The 19,970-nt window shown below is 55.9% G+C and overlaps 2 protein-coding genes across 3 annotated transcripts; both read right to left on the bottom strand.

The window, feature by feature from the left end:
* Positions 1-1,343: 1,343 nt before the first annotated feature.
* On the bottom strand, positions 1,344-6,386 carry SLC38A7 (solute carrier family 38 member 7). Of its 2 annotated transcripts, none has more exons than XM_027716044.2 (11): positions 6,290-6,386; positions 4,698-5,138; positions 4,258-4,456; positions 4,033-4,177; positions 3,822-3,920; positions 3,051-3,108; positions 2,589-2,703; positions 2,219-2,366; positions 1,935-2,134; positions 1,619-1,673; positions 1,344-1,524 (listed from the first exon to the last, which is right to left on the bottom strand). In XM_027716044.2, exons 2-11 carry the CDS (start codon positions 4,962-4,964, stop codon positions 1,422-1,424), a joined length of 1,389 nt encoding a protein of 462 aa, XP_027571845.1. In that variant the 5' UTR covers positions 4,965-5,138; positions 6,290-6,386; the 3' UTR covers positions 1,344-1,421. The 2 variants fall into 2 exon arrangements, with proteins under 2 accessions (XP_027571845.1, XP_027571844.1); XM_027716043.2 differs by lacking the exon at positions 6,290-6,386 and adding an exon at positions 5,307-5,377.
* A 133-nt stretch (positions 6,387-6,519) lies between these two features.
* GOT2 (glutamic-oxaloacetic transaminase 2) lies at positions 6,520-19,681 on the bottom strand. Its single transcript, XM_027716046.2, has 10 exons — positions 19,583-19,681; positions 14,137-14,293; positions 12,852-12,980; positions 12,518-12,577; positions 12,234-12,395; positions 11,647-11,751; positions 10,603-10,753; positions 9,792-9,957; positions 8,677-8,827; positions 6,520-8,534 (listed from the first exon to the last, which is right to left on the bottom strand). The coding sequence occupies exons 1-10, from the start codon at positions 19,648-19,650 to the stop codon at positions 8,412-8,414; spliced, it is 1,272 nt and encodes a 423-aa protein (XP_027571847.1). The 5' UTR covers positions 19,651-19,681; the 3' UTR covers positions 6,520-8,411.
* Positions 19,682-19,970: the final 289 nt, after the last annotated feature.

The raw sequence follows: 19,970 nt of genomic DNA, 5'->3' as shown, positions 1-19,970 counted from the left end.
CTCAAACATTCCTGCTGTGCTTGGGGCTTTTATTCCTCCTTCTCCATCTGGATCTCCCTGTCCTATCCTGAGCAGAGATGGGGAGATCCCCATTTACACACAGAGTGTTAATAAGGAAAAACCAAAAGTTTCCACGTGGGGAAGAACCCAAGTGCTGTCGTCCCGTCTGCAGCCTCTGGTTGCAGAGGGAGAGAGCCATGGTGAGAAGTACAGGAGCACATGCCATGGCTCACTGGAGTTCCCACCATGACAGCCTGGGCTGCTTCCAGAAAGATGCTGGAGAGGAAGGGCAAGGTTTTGCACAAGGATGGCTGGACCCTCCTCACAGCTGCAGCAATAGGGACACGTGAATTCCTCCCTCTCCCAGGGGTTTAGTAGCCAAACAAGGTCAAAAGAAACTCAGAGACATAACCAGAGCCGTTTGCTGTTGAGGTTTAACCCCCCCAGCCAAATGTGCAGCTGGGGGAGCTCCTTAACCCAGCAAAAGCAGGAATGAAATGATCATCCAGACAGGCAGCAGAGGGACAGCCCAGAGCAACACCAGCCACAGGGGACAATATAAAACAGATTAATACTGACTGCTTTATCTCCAAAGCATCCCTTAAAAACTACACCTGGCCCAGTCCCGTTCCCTGGACACCTGGAAGAACAGGATTGGAAATCCGGAGAAGAGCTTTGCTCTAGTGTAGTGCCTTCAGTAGCTCGATGCAGTCATTGCAACTTCTCTACCGAGTGATCAACCTCTTGCAGGGAAAATACTGCACTGGTGCATCCCTACCCCAGGGTCATCCTGATCCCCCCCCCCCCCCCCCCCAAAAAATCAGGCTGAAGGCAACAGTCCCCCTTTGTAACAGGAAGTTGCAGCCCAGGCAGAGGGGCAGGAGACCAGTGAGCTGAGCCACAGGAAAGCAGAGTTCAAACCAAACATTGACACAGAAGATGACTACAGGGGTGTCACCCTGTCTGGTAAACATGATTACTAGTTCCCTTTATGCAAAACACTCTTTCTCCCTCCAAAGCTGGGAGAAGAAGGAGTTTGAGCTGTGGAGAGGAGCTCCACCAGCACGGGGATACACGGATGAGAGCAGCTCGGCTTCACAGACCCCAACCATGACCCCTTAGTGATGCCTGACAGAGTCATGTCCACCCTGAGGGACAGAAAGGGCTTGCCCTGGACTACAGGTCCCCTTGTAGTGTTGCTCTGGCTTCACCAGGGAGCCAGGGCTGAGAGAAACCTGACTGCCTGGAGCCTTAAGACAATGAGATACGAACCACCACAGGGCTTGTTCGGCCAAGCCCCAAGTTACAACGCTCCTCTTGGATCTTCCCAACACGCCAACGTGTTTTCTTCCCACTTCCCTTTGGTCCTAGGGGGAATCTGCGTCCCCTCAGCAGCAGCAGTGCAGTCCAGCCTGGAGAAGTCAGGCAGTGAGATCCAGGAAGATGGCGTTGGCAGTGGTCTGTCCGAAGATGAAGGCTCCGAGGGTGACCATGAACACCCCGTAGCTGACCTGGGCCCACCAGCTGTGGATGCAGGAGGACAGGGCACATTTTACAGGGGACCTTCACCCCAATACCCACAGGGGAATGGGGGAGAGGGAAAGCACATTTCAGTTACCTGATTGCCCTGGTTTCTTGGATCTCGGAGAGCTTGGTTTGAATCAGACAGAGCCCTGAAAGGCAGGGGAGGCAAATTAGACCCAGATGAGGACTGTGCCCTGGGGACCAAGGAGACATCCCACAAGCCAGGGAGCCACACTCCCTGTTACAGAGCAGAGTCCAGTCAAAATAGTTGGGCTGCCAACCAACCTCATGCCACATTTTTGTCCTTCTCTAAAAACCTCCTGATTCCAGGCACCATCCTGTTCCCTCCCTCTTCAAGACACAAGGCCAAGAGACCTCTGCCAGCCCCCGAGCATCCCAGGATGCCCTACCTGGGAAGACAAAGATGAAGCAGGCGGCCAAGCCCCCAATGACAGAGATGACTTTGCCGATGTCAGGGATGAAGAGAGCCAGGAGGAGGGTCAGGAGGAACCAGCTGATGGTCTGAAGCAGGCGCCTCCTCCGCTCCCGAACCACGTCCTCTTCCACCGTCACCCCGGTGTAGCGGAGCCAGAGACCCTCCAAGACAGCCCTGTGGGCACAGACCCAGGGCAGGGGGGCTTCCCTGTGCTGCCCCTCCTGCCCACACCAGCCCCTGCCTTCTCCCAGTGCTCACCGGCCACAGAAGTGCAGGATGGGGTAGGATGTCAGCACGCAGAGGATGATGAAGGCCCGGGCCAGGGCAACAGGGATGTCATTGGAGGGGTAGGACATCAACACATCCTGGTCCACCCCAGCTCCAAAGGTTAAGAAGCCACAGACACCTGCCAGGAAGGGAGCAGTCAGCAGTGGACAGGGAAAAGTCTCCTGCACTTCTGTTTGAAGGACCAGACTTGGATGGATATGGCACAGGGCACACTGCAGAGGGGGTTGGATGGACTCCCCTCCCTTTCCACTCTTGCTGACCAGAGGGTCCCTGCCCTCCAGAAGTTCACAGCCTCTCCAAGGACTGTGCCACACCCATGTGGTACCACCCCCTCACTCACCAGTGCCTGTGTAGACAAAGAGAGCGATCACCATGGCTACTGTCACCACTGCCCCCCAGGTCTTCACCTCCGGCTGCTTCATGCTGTTAAACACGGGCACGCTGCTCATGTGGCACTGCCAGGACACAGACACATACAGGGATACACGATGGGCTGAGCCATGCAGCATCCCACTTGTGATATCCCAGGCTTGTTGTGATATCCTGATCCCCCCAGGTTTGTCACTGGGGAAGAAAAAGTGGAGTGACAGCCTTCCCTGGACTTCCCAGCTGGGGGAAAATGGATCCGCCTCCATCCAGAGGTGGTAAGATGTTAAAAAGGCTTCAGCCCCCTCCCAAAGCTGTGCAGTGAGCACATGGGGAGGGTTTTAGCCAATCACCCAGGGGAGCATCCCTGGATCACGCTGGTCCCCAACCCAAGCAGCAATGGCATGGAAGGGGAGTGCTGGGCTCGTGGCCTTACCTGGAACCCAAAGCAAATGGTGGGCATGGCATTGAAGACAGCTGTCCAGGTGGAGGGGCTGGTGGGAGAGAAACACCCACCAGTCAGACCAGGGCTCCCTGTGTCCCCCAACCAGTGCCCAGGGGAGGATGAGCTGGGAGTGCTCAGTGTCTGCTGTTATTGCATCCCCCCACCCAGCATGATACCACTGCGTGGAGTGCCTGGCACCCCCTGAAAACCAGGGCCTTTCACTGAGACAGAACCTGAGCATACAAAAGTAAAAGTATCAGTAAAAAATAAGGATCTAATTGGGCGGCACAGAAAACTGGTCTAACCTTTGCTCTGCCCAAAAATTTCCATTGCCTGCACTGGCTCCAGAAACATGCCCACACTGCGAGGGAGGGAACAAGCCACAGAGGCTGTGCTGGCCAAGGAAATACCAAAATTATCCCAAAGTAAACACAGCCCTTGTTGCTGGGTGAGCACAAGCACTGCACAGGGAACTCAGGGCCCAGATGTATCAGAGCTAAAAGTCAATCAATGCTCCTCAAAACCTGCAATGGAGCCGTGGGGACCTTCAAGACATCCTCTTCCTCTTCCTCATCACCTGCTCCTCTGAAACATGGAGGGGTGCAGCCACTTGGGAGCTTAAGGCAGCAACATGCAGCATCCCCAGGTCCGGGGATGAGACTCACGAAAGATTTGTAGCCCTTTGCAGCCCTCGCTCCCACACCCCTGCCAGGCTCTGCAGTGCTGAGATGGCACCATCAGCATTGTGTGACTGCCTCTCACCTGGTGGGGATCTCCACAGGCACCAGCTCCTTGTCAGGCCAGATGTACTTGATGATAATGACGGCCGTGACATACCAGGTGCCGATCACGCTGAGGGAGCTGCGAGACGGGACAGGAGACCATCAGTGCTCTGCCTCCCCACTCTGTGTGCTTAGGTGGGTTCTGGCTGGCCTACCCTGACTCCCAGCCCTGGAGGACTCTCCCTACCGACCTGGCATATTTTTGGAAGCCGATCTCCTTGGGGATGGAGAGGGGCAGGATGAGGAGGAAGGCGGTGATGCTGATGGTGAACTTGCGGTCTGTGTACCAGCGGCTGCTCCCAGCTTCCTCGGGCTCCTTCACCAGAGCAGCAATGACTGTGGGAACAGCCAGGGCAATCAGGTTGTCCCTTCCAGCTGAAGGGACAGCAACCGGTTGCTCTGTGGGACACACTTACTCTTGTCCTCCTGGTCTCCGATGATGATGAGGAAGGCGATGCAGGTGCCGAAGGTGTAGACGGCGATGGCCACCTCGCACAGCACACCAGGCACCTTCCCACAGACAGCCCACACAACCTCCTGGTAGGTCCGCTCGTTGCTGGCCTGAGAGCAGTATGCCAGAATGACCAGACCTCCGATGATGAAGATCAACATGCACTAGGGTGGGGAAGAGACAGGGAGGGGACACTGAGGCAACAACATGACATGGTCCCCAAAGCCACCCTGGGCAGCCACCCCTGAACACACTGAGCATCTCTGGTGTGCCTCACCCAACAGAGCTTCTTTCCAGCAGCTTGGTCCTCCCTGAGCCCTTTCTGGAGCTCCACATGTCCCTCCCGTGCACCCTCCCAGGATGGGACGGGGACTTTAGGGGACTTTCCCTTCCCCATCCTCTCACCATCTGCAGGGTGACGCCGGCAGCCACGCCGCCGGCCATGCTGAAGGCAGCAGGGAAGTTGAGCAGCCCAGCGCCGAGGGCGGCGTTGACCACAATGAAGACAGCCCCCAGAGCCGACGTGGCCCCCAGACCGTTCCCTTGGCTCTCCGCGCTCTTGGGCAGTGTCTCCACGCTGGGGCTCTGCAGGAGCCTGGCCCGTTCCCCAGCATCGTCGCTCCACTCCCAGTCCTTGTAGTCGCTGTTGATGCTCCCGGTGCCCTGAGCCATCGTCCTTCCTAGGGTGCCACACGCCACTGTCCACGTCCCACTAGTGGTCCTGCACCAGGCTCAGCCCGTCGCTTCGAGGAGGGTTCTCTGCCAGCACTGGCTCCATCAGGCAGGGAGGGCAGGAAACAGGCAGGCTGGGATGCAGCAACACGGGGGTCAGGCACTTCCCTGCTCCTAGGAGGGGATGATGAAGGGGTTAAGTGTTAGTTAAATTACCTTAACAAGGGACAACCTGGGCATCAGATGGAGGCACAGGGAAAACAAGCTCCCTGGGTCTCAGTTTGGGGGGGTAACAGCACGCAGGTGTCCTCACACCAGCAGAGACACAGCAGAAGAACTCACCTCTCGTGCCCCAGATCCAGGGAGAGGACACTGCTGCTGCCGGATGGGGGGCTGAGCCCCACCTCCGGGGCTGGGGAGCTGCAGCCTCACAGCAGGACTCGCCTTTCTGTGGGCACGAGACCCAGCGTCACGGCTTCCTAATTTCCAACCCCAATTCCTGCAAGCTCTGCAAGAGCCACTGTGCACGTGATCCTGGGTAAAGGGCAAGGCTGAGCTCAACGGGAATGACCCACATGTGCAGCAGGAACACCATGTCACCAGGAAAAGCAGGACTGGCCCCTTCCAGAGCACGCCCAGGGTGAACACTGGCACATGTCTCAGAAGCTTTTGGACCTGAAGATCTGGTGTTTCCAGCATCGCAGCTTTTGGGGGTGGGACAGCCCAGATCTCATCTCAGTGCCTCCAAGCTGGAGGAAATCAACCCTCACAACCTGTCAGGGCTTTGCAGGGACCTACACGGCCACGGGAAATCTCTTTTCAAGGGAAATAATTTTTTTTTTCCGTAGACGACATCTACAGAGACTCTTCCTGCCCAGCCCACCCTTTGCTTCTGGGCTATTTAAACCCTGTGCTTGTGCTATGAATCCTCTTCAAAGATTTCTGGGAAAGGTGAGGAAGGGCTGCCCTCTCCCCTGTGGGCAGGAACGTGGAGGGGACGGGCCGGTGGGTCCGCGTGGGCTGCAGCTCCCACCCGGCCGAGGATGCTGCAGGGGGTCGAGGCTTCTCTCAGGGCCGGGGGAAGATACTGAAGGGTCCTTTCCCCCCAGGCAACGCCGCCATACTCTGACAACCGCAGACCCCGAGAGCAGGCGTTTCTCCGAGGGTGACTCGACAGCCCCGGCGGCGCCCCCCACCCCGAAAAGCAAGGCCCGGAACCGGTGACGGCCACCCCCCGCTCGCAGGGGATGCCCCGGGGGACGCGGTGCTGCCCCACCCCCGCGTGTCCCTCCACCCCCGCAGCCCCGCAGCCCGGCCCCACTCACCGGGCGGTGGGAGCAGACCCGCTCCGCTCGGCCCCGGTGCCGGTCCCAGCCCCGGCCGGGCTCGGCGGCGGCAGCGCGGCGGCGGCTCCGCCCTGCCCGCTGCACGCCGGGGGTTGTAGTCCGGCCCCGCATCCCGGGGAGCATCACCGAGGGGCTCCCCCTTCGGGCAGCCCGTCCCTGCGGCTGAGCCGCGCGGGGACCCGCGGCAAGGAGAGGGCGACAGACAGGGCTGTGCTCCAGGGTGCTTTTATTGTACAGGGAACGGGCGGGAGAAAGACCCCAGGTAGAGTAAAAGGGCAGGAGGAGGCAGCTCCGGAGCCACGCAGAACCGGGGAACCACAGCACAGGAACCCGCAGCGCCGAGGGCAGCACCCACGGCAGCAGCACGGAAAGCGGTTTATTGCACAAAGGACAGCAAGCAGCGGCTGTGGGCACCGGGCCAGTAAACAAGAGGCGTGGAAGTGCAAACCCGCTGTCAGGGAGCGGCGGGAGGCTCCAGCCTGCCAACAACGCGCGCTGGACTGGGAGAGGTGCACTAGACCGGTCCTTGCCAGCTCCCAAGGGGCACACGGCTGCCCTGGGCAGGAATGAGAAATGACGACTGCTCTACTAAATACCCTGGTATGGCTGCAGAGGGGAAAGGTGCCAGCAGATGGAGAAAGCTCATGTAGATGCAGAGGTAATGCCCCCGGGTCTGCCTCGGGAGGCACCTTGGGCTGCCGCAAGGAGAAACCCCAAGGAGAAACCCCGTCGTGCTCCAGTGGCAGGGGTTAGCCCCATGTCCCAAGGCAGGAAGTCTTTGGGAACTTGTCCTCTCCCCAGCAACATCTACGTTCAACCCTGCAGGCTTCAATTTCAGCTCCACGACACCAACTCCCACCTGGGACCTCAGCTCACACACCCCTGTGGTCTTGTAGCACACTGGTGGGAACTGCCCTCTCTCCATGTGGGATTCTCAGATCAGGGTTTCACTGGCCCTACAAGACCCCAGGTGCTGGCACGTCACCAAAAGGGAATGTTTGGTGCATGGAAGGGACAGGATCCAGCTGCACAATGACAGGATGAAGTCCCCAGCTCAACATAGCCATGCACCAGTTTATTTGGATTAAAAATCAGAGTCCAGTGAGTCACAGGACCTCGGGGACACTCAGTTCTCCCCTCAGACTTCCCTCAGGAGCTTTTGTGTTTTCTGGTGTCACCAGAAATGTGGTTGAACAGAGCAGATGAGAGGGGCACCCCACATGAGGGGGGACACACAGCAGGACCAACCTCTTGGCTTAGGGCTTTGGGACACACACAAAGACTGAAGGGAGGGCAACTGGAGGTACAGGGCTGGACTGCTGGGCTTAGGGCAGGAATGGGGTGAGGCAGAGAGCACCAGAGAGCAGTTTCCAGAGGTGGTTCTTACTGGGGGGGAATGAGAAATGGTTTCACCTCAGGGTACAAGAGTGAAGTCAGGAGAACCAGGCAGGTTTAGAGGAGGGCACTGCCCCACACACCGATGCCACTGTGAATTACACCTGAGAGGAGAGTCCCAGATGGAAAGAGCGAAGCCATCGATGGAGCAGAGTTTGGTAGTCAGAAGTCCTCAGAGCTGGTTGTCAGAGGACAGCTTTGGTGCTGCCCAGCCCCAGGCTGGGAGGATGGAGGAGGATGGAGCCTGCTGGCAGCAGGGACTGGCTGAGGAGGTCGGAGCAGTGCACTGGAGCAGCCTTCCCACTCAGCCCACCCAGCTCCCTGCCCGCTGCCACTCGGGCAAGCAGCCAACAGCCTCCCAAAGCCTCCTCATGGGAAAACGAGTGTGGGGAAGCCTTTGGTGCCTACGCCAGTAGGATGGCACGGCTAAGCCTTTGCTTCCTCCAGCGCAGAAGGGTGCTGGGGCTGATGGAGAAAGGATGGACAGAAGGGAAGAGCAGCTGTGACGAGCAGGAGCCAGCAATGATGTCCCTGCTCCACAACGCAGGGAGGATTTGACTAGGCTTCTACAACAACTCATCTACAAGATACATTCAGCGGCGGCTTCAAGTGCTGTGGCTGGAAGTATTCTGCTTGTTTCTTTTCCCTCCCCATCTTTGACTGGTGGGGAAGGGAAAGCCACCAGCTCCAGGGCACACCTTTGTCTTTACTTTGTGACTTGATGGATGGCATGAGCCAGGTAACCTACGTTGCCTGATGAAACTCCTGCCACAGAGATGCGTCCATCCTTTGTCATGTAGATGGAGAACTCCTTCGTCAGCCGATCCACCTGGGGGGAAAGAGCAGAGTTAACCACAGGCCAACCTCTGCTCTGCCAGCAGAGTGCAAATTTACCCAGCTTGGCACCTGCAGTCAAAAACTTACTGATAAGGACGCAAAGGACACTTTGAGACCACAGGAATTGCGTTTACCTGGTCAGGTTTCAGCCCTGTGAAGCAAAACATGCCAATCTGGTCAGTGATGTGCTGCCAGTTGCGGGAGGATCCCTCCTTCTTGAGGTTGGACACCAGCTGATTCCGCATGCTGATGATCCGGTCAGCCATGCTCTTCACCTCCACCAGCCTGAGGAGCCAACCAAGGAACCGCTCAGAGCAGGGCTGGAACACCCCAACACTGCTCTTCCCACCCCAGCTACTGGGAATCGACCTCTCCACCTCGAGGGGCCTCATACGGGGATGCAGACGAGCAAAGACCAGGGAACATGAAGATGTAGCTCCAGCTGGGGAGCTGCTTCTTTCTCCTGATACCTGAAGCCGACTGCTATGTATTTGTTTCATAGTGTGGGACACTACTCCCAGAGTGTAGGCATTTCTCATGTCTGAAAGCCACAGCTCAGCAGGATGCCTCACGGCAGCCCTGCCCAAACCCACGTAAAGTATCTACAGATAAACCCAGAGTGCAGGGGCAGCTTCCAGCACAGGCAGACAGGCCCTGCTCCAAGGCAACACAGCTAGGAGATGTCTCTGCTGGGCCCTGGATCAGGCACAAGCATCAGGCTGCCAAAAGAACACAGCCCCCAGCGAGGCCACAGCACACTGCCAGCCTTTGTTCTGCCAGGCCAGCTGCTGGTAGGGACCCGACACCGAGGACCTGGGAGAACAGCCCAGGCTGCCAGGAAGCAGGCTTAGGGCATGAGGGTTACATTCCTGGTCTTATTCCCAGGGGGCTTATGCTTCCATTTCCCCCATGTGAGAGACACTACGTGGCTGCAGCGTTTCAGTCAGACTTTTGTGCTTCTTGGATAGGCAGCTCCTGCAGCCCTTAATCCCAGGGGAGCTTTATCCCTCCTTTACAGTGTTTTCTGCCTTGGTAACACAAGGAAAACCTGTTTGTATCAAGCTAGACCAATACCAGCTGATGCCAGGACATGAGCAGGGATTTCTCCAGTGAAAAGGGGTGGCACATGGTTCTGACTGTTCCTGAAGCTAAGAGCTGCCTGTGACAGCAGCAGGCAATAAGCACAGCACAGGGCTGCCACAAAGAGACTCACACCTCACTGTTGTGAGCATTACAGGTTCCTTCTTACCACTCCTTCCGCAGGTCAGGGGTGTTCAGGATCGTAGAGGCAATGCGGGCTCCGTTCATGGGTGGGTTGGAGTACATGGGACGGATGAGGATCTTCAGCTGTGACTCGACCCTCTTGGCTTCCTCTGCGTCGCTGCAGACCACTGTGAAGGCGCCCGCACGCTCTCCTGAAAGAGAATCATAGAATACTCCGAGTTGGAAGGGACCCACCACAAGGATCATCGAGTCCAGCTCCTGGCCCTGCACAGAACACCAAGAATCACACCTGAGAGCACTGCCCAAACACTCAAACTCTGTCAGGCTTGGTGCTGTGACTGTTTCCCTGGGGAGCCCATTCCAGTGCCCAACCACCCTCTGGGTAAAGACCTTTTTTCCTAATATCAAATCTAAACCTCTCCTGGCACAGCTCCAGCCGTTCCCTCGGGTCCTGTCACTGGTCACAGAGAACACAGTGACCAGTGATCAGTGCTGCCCCTTGTGAGAAGCTGCAGCCTGTGATGAGCTCTGCCCTCAGTCTCCCCCAGCCTGAACAAGCCAAGTGCCCTCAGCTGCTCCTTGTATGGCTTCCCCTCTAGACCCCTTGCCCTTTGTCCTTTGGATGCTCTCTAAAAGCTCTATATCCTTCTTATACTGTGACACCCAACGCCACACAGCTTTAGTGGATCTCTGTTCTCTAGAAGGGTCTCCAGCGGGTTATCCCCACCCAGTACAGCAGGATGAACACAGGCAGCAGGAAGACACTGGCTGCTAAACCCCAGAGGCACCGGGGTGCCTCCAGCAGCCTGGATGAAAGCCCTTCCAGGCCCCCTCACCGTAGAGCCCCATGTTCTTAGCGAAGGACTGCGCGAGGACGATGTTGATGCCCTGCTCGATGAAGTGCCGCACGGCCCAGGCGTCCCGGTTGATGTCCCCGCTGGCAAAGCCCTGGTAGGCCATGTCAAAGTACACAAGGAGGTTTCGTTTCTGCCAGTAAAGAGGGGAGAGAGTGTCATGGGAGCTGAGCACCCCTCCAGGGAGCAGGGCAGCAGGGTGAAAAGAGCTACACAGGCAGCGGCCTGCCCGCCTGCAACCATTCTCCTCCAGGAGAGGCACTCCCCTTCCTTTGCCACAGGGGAAGCAGCCCAAAACCTGCAGCTGCCCACCACACATCAAAACAGCAGCTAAAAACCCTCCAGTGCATTTATGGGATGTGCAGTCTGGCACAGGAGGCACAAATGGATTCAGCAGTAATAAAATATTCTATTTCAGTGTCTTCTGTATTATCAGTTTCCAGGAAACCACCTGGGAACTCTCTAGGCAGGTGCCTGCCCTTCCAGTTCCTCCAGGCAGATAACCCAGCCACAGTGCCCTTCAGTCAGGAGACCTACAGCCTTCTGGGGGCCACAGAGGCCACTTTGATATCTACCAGTTCTCAGGACACTACTAAGGCATCCCCAAGCCAAATTTCTCTGGCTACAGCTTGAGTGAGCAGCAGGGAGGAGGAGGACAGGGTAGAACCTGTCCCTGCCTGTTTCCAGCTGAAGCTTGTGAGGAGACACTGGGCACATGAAAGACCTTGCAGCATTTTGAATACACCAACACTGGGAGCTCCACTCCAGCGATCACAGATCACTCTTTCAACCCTGCTCTCCTTTCAGGTATCCTTGTCCCAGCTCCTGGGAAGGTGCCAGCAGAAAGTCTCATGGTCAGCCAGAAGCCCGATGGGTGCATTTGTCTGGCTCCTGTCAGGAACATGACACCCATCTTGGCTTCAGGGAAGGGAGTAACCTTTACCAAAGCGAAGACCAGGTGCCACCCATGAAAGGCCAGTTGTGGTTTCCCCAGGAATGGTACAGTACCCCTGGGACACTGCTCACCTTCACTACTGCTGCCAACTCCTTCCATTGCTCCTGCCGGGGATCCACCCCAGTGGGGTTGTGAGCACAGGCATGCAAGAGGATGATGCTCTTCTCTGGAATTTTCTAAGGAAAACATTACAGAAAATGAATTATTAATGGTACCTGAGCGCTCTCCTCAGCAGCAGAGATGAGACTCATGCCCTAGACAGCTTAGATGAGCTCTGCAAGGGTTCCAGACTTGATTTAGTGCCTTCAAGCATTGTAGGATAGAATATCCTGAGTTGGAAAGGACCCACCACAAGGATCACTGAGTCCAACTCCTGGCCCTGCACAGGACAACCCCAAGAATCACACCCTGTGCACAAGTTGTCCAAATGCTCCTTGAACTCTGGCAGGCTTGGTGCCATGACTACTTCCCTGGGGAGCCTGTTCCAGTGCCCCAACCACCCTCTGGGTGAAGAACCTCTTCCTAATACCCAGCCCCTAATACCCAGCCTAAACCCTCCCTGACACAGCTTCATGTGGGATCATATTTAGGGTAAAGTAAGATCATCATCCATCTCCCCACATCACCTCCCTGCTTCCAGGCATGGAAGGCAACTCACAGAAATGTCATCTATGGCTCCAGAGAAGTCAAGGCTGCACGTCTTGGGGTCGTAGTAGCGGTAAGACTGAAGCTGCATGCCAGCATCACGGAAAATGGGGGTGTGATTGCCCCAGGACGGCTTGGGTAGGTACACATGACGGCTAGGCTTGAAGAACCGGTCCTGGTCAAGAGAAAAGACAGAGTGTTCAAACAGGTTGAATAGATTCAGGCAGTTAGAAGACCCTAGAGATTCAGCTCTGGTCAAAATACGTCCTTTCCTTCCCCCACTGGCCAAGGACTCACCAAAAAGTTGGCTCCAATCCGCAGAGATCCGGTCCCAGAAATGCCCTGCACAGTGACGTACTGCAAGGGAAGAAAGAGATACCTGAGTGTGAGCAGCCCCGTTAGGATACGGGGAAGTACAGTCCCTATATCAGCACACCAAAACAGGGACAAGGGATGGAGGGGTTGCGAGGCTCAGCAGCTCCAGTTGCAGGGCAGGGATTTGGGCGCCCTGGCAAGGTTAAATCCCTTCCTGGGACAGGGCTGTTCCACCCCAGCCTCACAGTTAGCCTTGGGCCCAGCCAGCCCACAGCTCAGAGCCATCAGTACCCGCCGTGCCCCAGCCCCTCCTTACCCGGCCGCTCTTTATGACCTCGCTGTTTTCACCCAGGGCCAGCTCTGCGGATGCCCGGGTGAAATCTGCCAGTCCCCCAATGGGCAAGTACTCCTTGTCCATCTTCTTGGATGCTATCATGGCCTCAGCCTGGAAGAGAGGACACACATTCAGCACAGAAGGCATCCCCGTGGGGAGGACAGTGGGCAGCTTGAGGTCACTTCTCTGCACTTTCTGCTTGCTCAAAAGGGGCAAAAGTTGGTTTACAGGAGTTTCTGTTCAGGGCTCAATCCAAGCAAAGGGCAGCAGTAAACATCTCAGATGAAATCCTGCTTGTACCAGGGGATGTGGTGCCCAGCAGCCACCAGAGCCCTCAGTGGGTGCCAGTGCCAGTACAGCAGAGCCAGGACACCCAACACCAGAGGAGAGCACCGCTTCCAGCCCATTAAAAGTCAGTGGTGCTGCACAAGGACATACATTTCTCTGCCCAAGCAGGAAGTGTCATGCAGGAAGGTGAGTCTTGAGCGTTACTGAAAGACAGATATTATGTCTATACAGGTGACATGCCTGGACCAGGCAGGGTAGCAAGCCTTTTGCCTGGCCTCATCATGCTGAGAGTGGGACAGACCCTGGCAGCAGTCACACACCACCAGGAAACTGTCCCTGCAACACCAACAAGGCCTTCTGGTTGTGACCCAGTACACGGGGAGAGGGAGGGCAAAGGATGACTTTAAACCCCCCACTGGTGAGACACATGGACAACACACCCCCCCAGCTCCAAGGAGATCAGCCAATCAGTGTGTGTGTCAGCTGCCAAATATTTAACAGCCTATTTCTACCCTGACAGCCCTGAAAGACCCCATAATCCCCTCAGGGCAATGTCCACACTCTGTTCCCTGGGCTGGAGTTTTAGACTGGCTTATGGAGAAATTGGTAACATCGGCTCAACAGAATTTCTAAGACTAATCCATTAAGGGGACAATATCAGGTCTTTCCTCCCATGTTGGGTGGCCCAGGGAACATCAGCCTATTCAAGAAACACCTTCAAGTTGAAAGGACAGGTGTATTGGAGGGGTTGTGCAAGTCAGCAATTAGTTAAGGGTTACCCGAATGGGAACAGGACATGTATTTCCTGTTTTGTCCCCTACTACCTAACGGCTCTGTCATGCCTCAAAAGCATTAGGAGACATCCAGGAACATTTCCTGCTCTGTTAGTGACAAAGTTTATTTTAAGGACCGACAGACAAGCCTTGCTCAGCGGCTTTCCCCCTCCCTGACACCTGGCCCTGGCCAGCACCCGGCTCACCTTGCGGACACAGTTCAGGACATAGGGCTTCCCGTTGTCATCCCGGTACGCCCCCACACCCAGGTTCATCTTCTTGGAGTTGGTGTCGCGCTTGAAAGCTTCTGTCACCCCCAGGATGGGGTCGGGGGGACCCATCTCCACGTGGGCCCACCATGAGCTAAAGGGAAAAAGCAGCAGCTAAGAATTAGCCTAGAGAACTGGGCAGAGACGTACAGCAACACGAGTAGAGAGAAACCTTCAGGGAAATCTCGTCTTTAAACCACTGAAAAAGGGACAAGTAATGTTAAGAGAATTATCCAGAGGGGAAAAAACCAAACCAACCCCTTTATGCTCCATGATCTGGCTCTGCATTTTACGTTGCAGAACGGACAAAGAGCCTCAGTTCACTGTGGCTGAAGATACCTGACTCCCTCCCAGTCATTAGCGTGTCGAAATGGCCCTGTTTGCTTTTCCTGCTGACACCACAAAGAGTCCAGGAAACAGAAACCTTGAACTCTTATGCTCTGGACAAGTGCCCAGAGCTCACAGGTGGGATTGCATAGGTTAGTACCCTCCAGGGAATGTTGGCCAGAGCCAGGCAATTGCACAAAACATGAATATGGAGCTTCTTCCAAACTCCCGGAGGGGCTCTAATGTGTGAAAACTAATCTACTTTTCCCACAACATTGGCTGACCTAATAGAGATATTTCTATTTCCTGCCCTACAAACTCTTCCTCATTTCTTGTAGCCAAATACTGTTTTCCTGGAAATGGCAGAGGACATTTTCTTCCCAGGGTGACAAGTCCCTTCTCCTGCTGTCAAGGAGGAGCTTTGTGCCCTGCTCCCCCAGCACAACAAACCACCTGCCTCTGCCCTGTTGGCAGCACACCCCGAGATGGAGAGGCTCTCTTAATGTCAAGGGCAGACTAGACCAGGCTATAAAAAGAAACCTGTTATTTCCTTCGGCCACAGCCTCTGCCCAGTCCCACGTCCAGGCTCTGCAGGCCTGCAGACAGTGCAGGAGCAGCGATGTGGTGGTTTTTAACCTGCCTGCCAGAGGCTGTGGCTGTCCCAGCCCCCTCCCGAAGGCTGGGTTAATAAAGGCAACTCCACCCAGCTCTGAGCATCCAGACTCATGGCACCACACCGGTGCCTACCCAGGCCCCAGAGCTCAGTGGGGAACAAAGAGTAGATTGGGTTTATCTCCTCTGGGGCAGGACTCCTGATTACTGAAGGAGAAATACAAAGTCAGGGAGGCATATCAGCTTTACTAAACTCTGCAGCCCACAAAAGGCCACCTCACCTGAAGATAACAACCTTTCCCAACTTGGGAATGCTGTCCTGGGGCTGGATTCTGCCCCAGGCAATGCAGGCAGCCTGGAGCCAGCTCAGGGGCAGCCAGACCTGCTGCTGAGTGCTCAGTGCAGACTCTGTAGGCAGATACAGGTCTGTGGGCAGCAGGGCCAGGCGGGTTGAGGAAGCTCTAACATGATCAGGAGAACTCACAAAATCATCTTTATTCTGTCCCTGGTTTAGGTCAATCGAGACCCACTTTACATAAACATACTTTGCAGTGTCTCGTGTATGTAGATTGAATGTCATGGAGCCCTAAACATCTTTTTCCTTCTTCAGATAAATTGCTCTTCCCATCAGCACAGTATTTCCAAATAAAAAGCCTCTGTTTCTTCTCTCGATAGGTCTGTGGAAAAAAGGGCAGTAAACACGTAGAAGGCAGAGCCACCTCAGGTAGTTTAAAAATGGAAGATGCCCTTAACGATTTTTTAGACCACTAACTGGTCTTAATTACCTCTTAAGTATAGGATCAGCTTCGAAAGGGGGATGAGTCAATCATGCCAGCAACACACACCCTCCAGAGAGGGACAGGGGCTGCAGCCAGTAGGGAGGGAGTGACCTGGGGAATCAACCCCTCATCAAGGGGGCAGTCAGGGCAGAAACCTGCTGCAGGTTCAGGCAGCATGCAATGCTGCTTTGGAAAAAGCTCTCCCAGTGCCTTCCTGGCAAATGGAGGGGCAAGGGAAGAGAGAAACACTGCGTAGGAGTTTGTCCCTCTGCAATTTACCTGCTTTAGGATTATTTTGGTATGGAGGGCTGCAGGAGCCTGGCCATGTATTTTAAAGAGCTGCTGCTTTGGAAGTGGTGATGGCACCTCCTTTCTGCTGGGCTTTTCCCCAAGCAGCTTACAGAGTTTGGGGTATTTAGGTCCCGATCCTGCAAAGACTTAAGCAGGTCACTGGGTTCTAACATACTGCAATTAATGCTGATCCTGGGGGCATTTACCTAAGCTACAGCACTCCAGAGAGTTAAGTACTTTAGTTCTGAGCCGGTTTTCCTGTTGGCTTAAGGCACCCAAAGGGTAGGTTTAGGACTGATTTTCTTGTTCTCAGCCTGAAGGTTTCCAGGTGAAGGCCAAAGCTGTTTCCAGGGTGGTGAGCTTGCCAGGAGACAGGAGAAAAAAGTCCAGGCTGAGTTGTCCCAACACATCAGGATACTAAAGAGATCACAGAGGCAAGGCCTTCCCAAAGGGGTTTGGGAAAAGAGGTCTACTAGGGATCTGAGGCTACAAACCCTCATACACTGCTACCCCATGGTACTGTTGTTGTCCCTGCACTGCCCTATATTTTATTTTGAGCAATTAGAAGAATAAAGGTCTTGAATAAAGGTCAAAGCTATAAACTGCACATCTCTGCCAGGCTAGAGGTATTTCAGTGAAGAAAACTAACCAGAGGTAAATTTAAGCTGGGGCTGAGCTACCCGAGGGAATACTCAATGAAAGCCAAAGCAAGCACATTCTCAAGCTACAGAACTTCAACACAGAAGGCAGAGTCACAGTTTAGATGCTCATCAAAGCTGGTCCAAGTAGTCTCTGTTCTCTTCAGCCAGACTGGTCTTCTGAGCCAGTTTAATGCACAGCTGCAAGTGTAGTGGGACAGAGGGGGGGGGAATGCAACAGGAACTCCACAAAACAGCAATGCCTTTCAAAAACTTCTGTTGAACTTATGGCACAGACCCAAGAGGTGCTTAAGGACTCAAGCCAAGCCGGGAGAGCAAGTGTTTACAAGCCCAGTGAAGGTTTCCACTGTGGAGTGGCCAGCCCAGGTTCCCTGGGATACAGATACATCAGATACTGGATTTCAGAGCCTCTGCCAGAGTCCCCACAGCAGTTCTGCAAGCTAGAGCAGAGCAGAGGGGCCAAAGGCTGTCAGGCTGTCCAGATACCACAGCTAAAGCAAATATTTACACACCAACAATGCCAACAGGCTGCTGGCTACTACAAGGCCTTTCAAGCCTAAACATTCTCGCCACAGAGAGCTGCAGGGAAGCTTCCCACCAAGAAAAGCATTGAAATAGCTGTCTTGTGACATCAGAGCAGCAGACTGAGTTATCACCTTAATTAGCATTTGTGTGCCAAGGGAGCCATTTTAACCATTTCCTCTCTCTTTATCTTTGTCCTGATTTCAGAAGGAGCATACTCAGCACCGAGTAATGGTAACAGCTTGAGCACCACCAGTTATGTTGCTGAAGATAAGGAAACAGAAACTGCTAATCACTGGCATTCCTTGTTGCATAACAAGGCACTCTCTATTCCTGAACAGGAATAACGGGGGCTGTGCACAAGGCACTTTGCTTACAAAAGGGATGGTCTGTGTCTCTTGGGTGTCCTCAATTCAACTTGGTAATTTATAGTTTGCTGTATAACAAGCTTTGGAAAAACAAAGCTAATGCCAGGGGGCTCCAATACCTTTCACAGTCCATGGGCACAAAACACAAACTCTAGATAGCTGCTCTTCCATCCCTTCTGAGGAGAGCCAGAAGGCTGCCTCAGAAGGAGAGGGACAGGGAGCATTTGTCTCACAAGCATTAATCAATATCTAATAGCCCTCTTTATCTGCTGGAATGGGGATTTAAAACACCTCACTGCTTTCCTGCTCTGACATGGGCTGGAAACTTTCTTAAAGCTTTCCCAGCCAGTGTGGGCCAAGAGTTGAAGGGCTCTGGAGAGCAGCAAGGCCTTGCCCAGATCCCTCTGCACACTCTGCTTCTTGGATGCCTGGTCCAAGTGGTGTTCCCAGCCCTGTGCTCTCAGGTCAGCTGTACTTAGTGGAGCTGTTCTGGGCTCTTCACACGGCTCCAGCTGCACCCTGTATCCTTCCATCCAACTCTGCTGACCAGAGATAGTGGCATCCAGAGCTGCCAGTGCAGGACTGGCCCGAACAGAAACGCCCTCACGCCAGGATTTGTAGCCTGAGGGCACAGCTCTAGCACAGCCAGCACTGTTTGCATTCCATGGGTCACGGGGTCACTGCAGACCTGCTGCACCGTATGCCCATTTCACAGCACACAGAATCCTGGAATGCTTTGGGTCAGAAAAGACCTTAAAGATAATCTCGTCCAACCCCCTGACACCTTCCACTGGACCAGGTTGCTCCAAGCCCCACCCAACCCGGCCTTGAACACTTTCAGGGATGGGGCAGCCAGAATTTCTCTGGCCAACCTGTGCCAGAGAACCTCACCATACTCAGAGGGAAGAATTTCTTCCTAATGTCCAATCTAGCCCTGCACTCTGTCCATTTAAAGCCCTTCCCCCTTGTCCTGTCACCCATGCCCTTGTCAAAAGTCCCTCTCCAGCTCTCTTGGAGCCCCTTTAGGCACCGGAAGGCCACAATTAGGTCAGTCCAAAGCCTCCCCTTCTCCAGGCTGAACAACCCCAACTCTCTCAGCCTTCCCTCATAGGAAAGGTGCTCCAGCCCTCTAATCATGTTTGTGGCCTCCCCTGGACTCGCTCCAACAGGTCCGTGTCCCTCCTGTGCTGGGGTCCCAGAGCTGCACACAGCGCTGCAGGCGGGGTCTCAGCAGAGCAGAGGGGCAGAATCCCCTCCCTTTCCCCGCTGCCCACGCTGCCTTTGGTCCAGCCCAGGACACACACACACAGTCGGTTTCTGGGCTGCGAGCGCACACGGCCGGCCCGTGTCCGGCCTCTCATCGACCACATCACTCGTGCCCTGCAGCTTCAGTGCACAGCACGAGCAACATCCCAACGCCGCTGCTCAAGACACAGAGTCCCCCCCCGCCGCGTTTCTCAGGGCACAGGGCGGCCCCAGTCCCGTTATTCGGGGCAGAGCCTCCCCCCCGTTCCGGGGGCTCCCCGGTACCCGGTGCCCACGCGCCCTCCACGGCGGTGCCTCAAGGGCAGGCGGGGGGCGCCGGGCCGCGCCGCAGCCAATCAGAGCGTGAGAGCCCCCCGCCCCAGCCAATCGGAGCGCGAGAGGCCCCCTCCCCAGCCAATCCGCGCGCGGTCCGTCCCGCCGCCAACCCCCTTCTCCCAGCGCGGCGTCACCCGCGGGCCGCGCGGAGGGACCCGCTCCCCGCGGCCTCCCAGCGGGGAAACCCCTCCGCCAACGGCACCGGCGGGCAGCTCCGGGGGCCGAGCCGCCCCTCAGCCCTCACCTGGCGCGGGAGGCGGCGGCGGCGAGGCGCGGGGCGGCGAGGAGCCGGCGGCTGTGCAGGAGCGCCATGGCGGCGGTGACGGCGGGACGGCGGCGGGCGGCTCACACCTCACACTGCGAGCGCCGGCCGAGCGCCCCGCCCCGCGCATGCGCCGCCCACCGCCGGGCACCGCCGGCGCTGCCCCCTGGCGGCCGGAACGGTCATTGCAACCGCACCGGCCCCCGCCCGCTCGGGGCTGCGATGTGAGGGGATGTGCGGGGCTGTGCGGGGCTGTGCGGGGCTGTGCGGGGTTATACAGGGCTGTGCTAGGATGTGCGGGCTGTGCTGTGATGTGCGGGGCTGTACAGGGCTGTGCGGGGCTGTGCGGGCTGTGCTAGGATGTGCGGGG

The sequence above is a fragment of the Pipra filicauda genome, unplaced genomic scaffold (assembly GCF_003945595.2).
Source record: "Pipra filicauda isolate LSUMZ 115617 unplaced genomic scaffold, ASM394559v2 scaffold205_size1947385_pilon, whole genome shotgun sequence".
In the NCBI taxonomy this organism is placed as follows: Eukaryota; Metazoa; Chordata; class Aves; order Passeriformes; family Pipridae; genus Pipra; species Pipra filicauda.
This window is presented reverse-complemented; position numbering and strand designations above follow the sequence as displayed.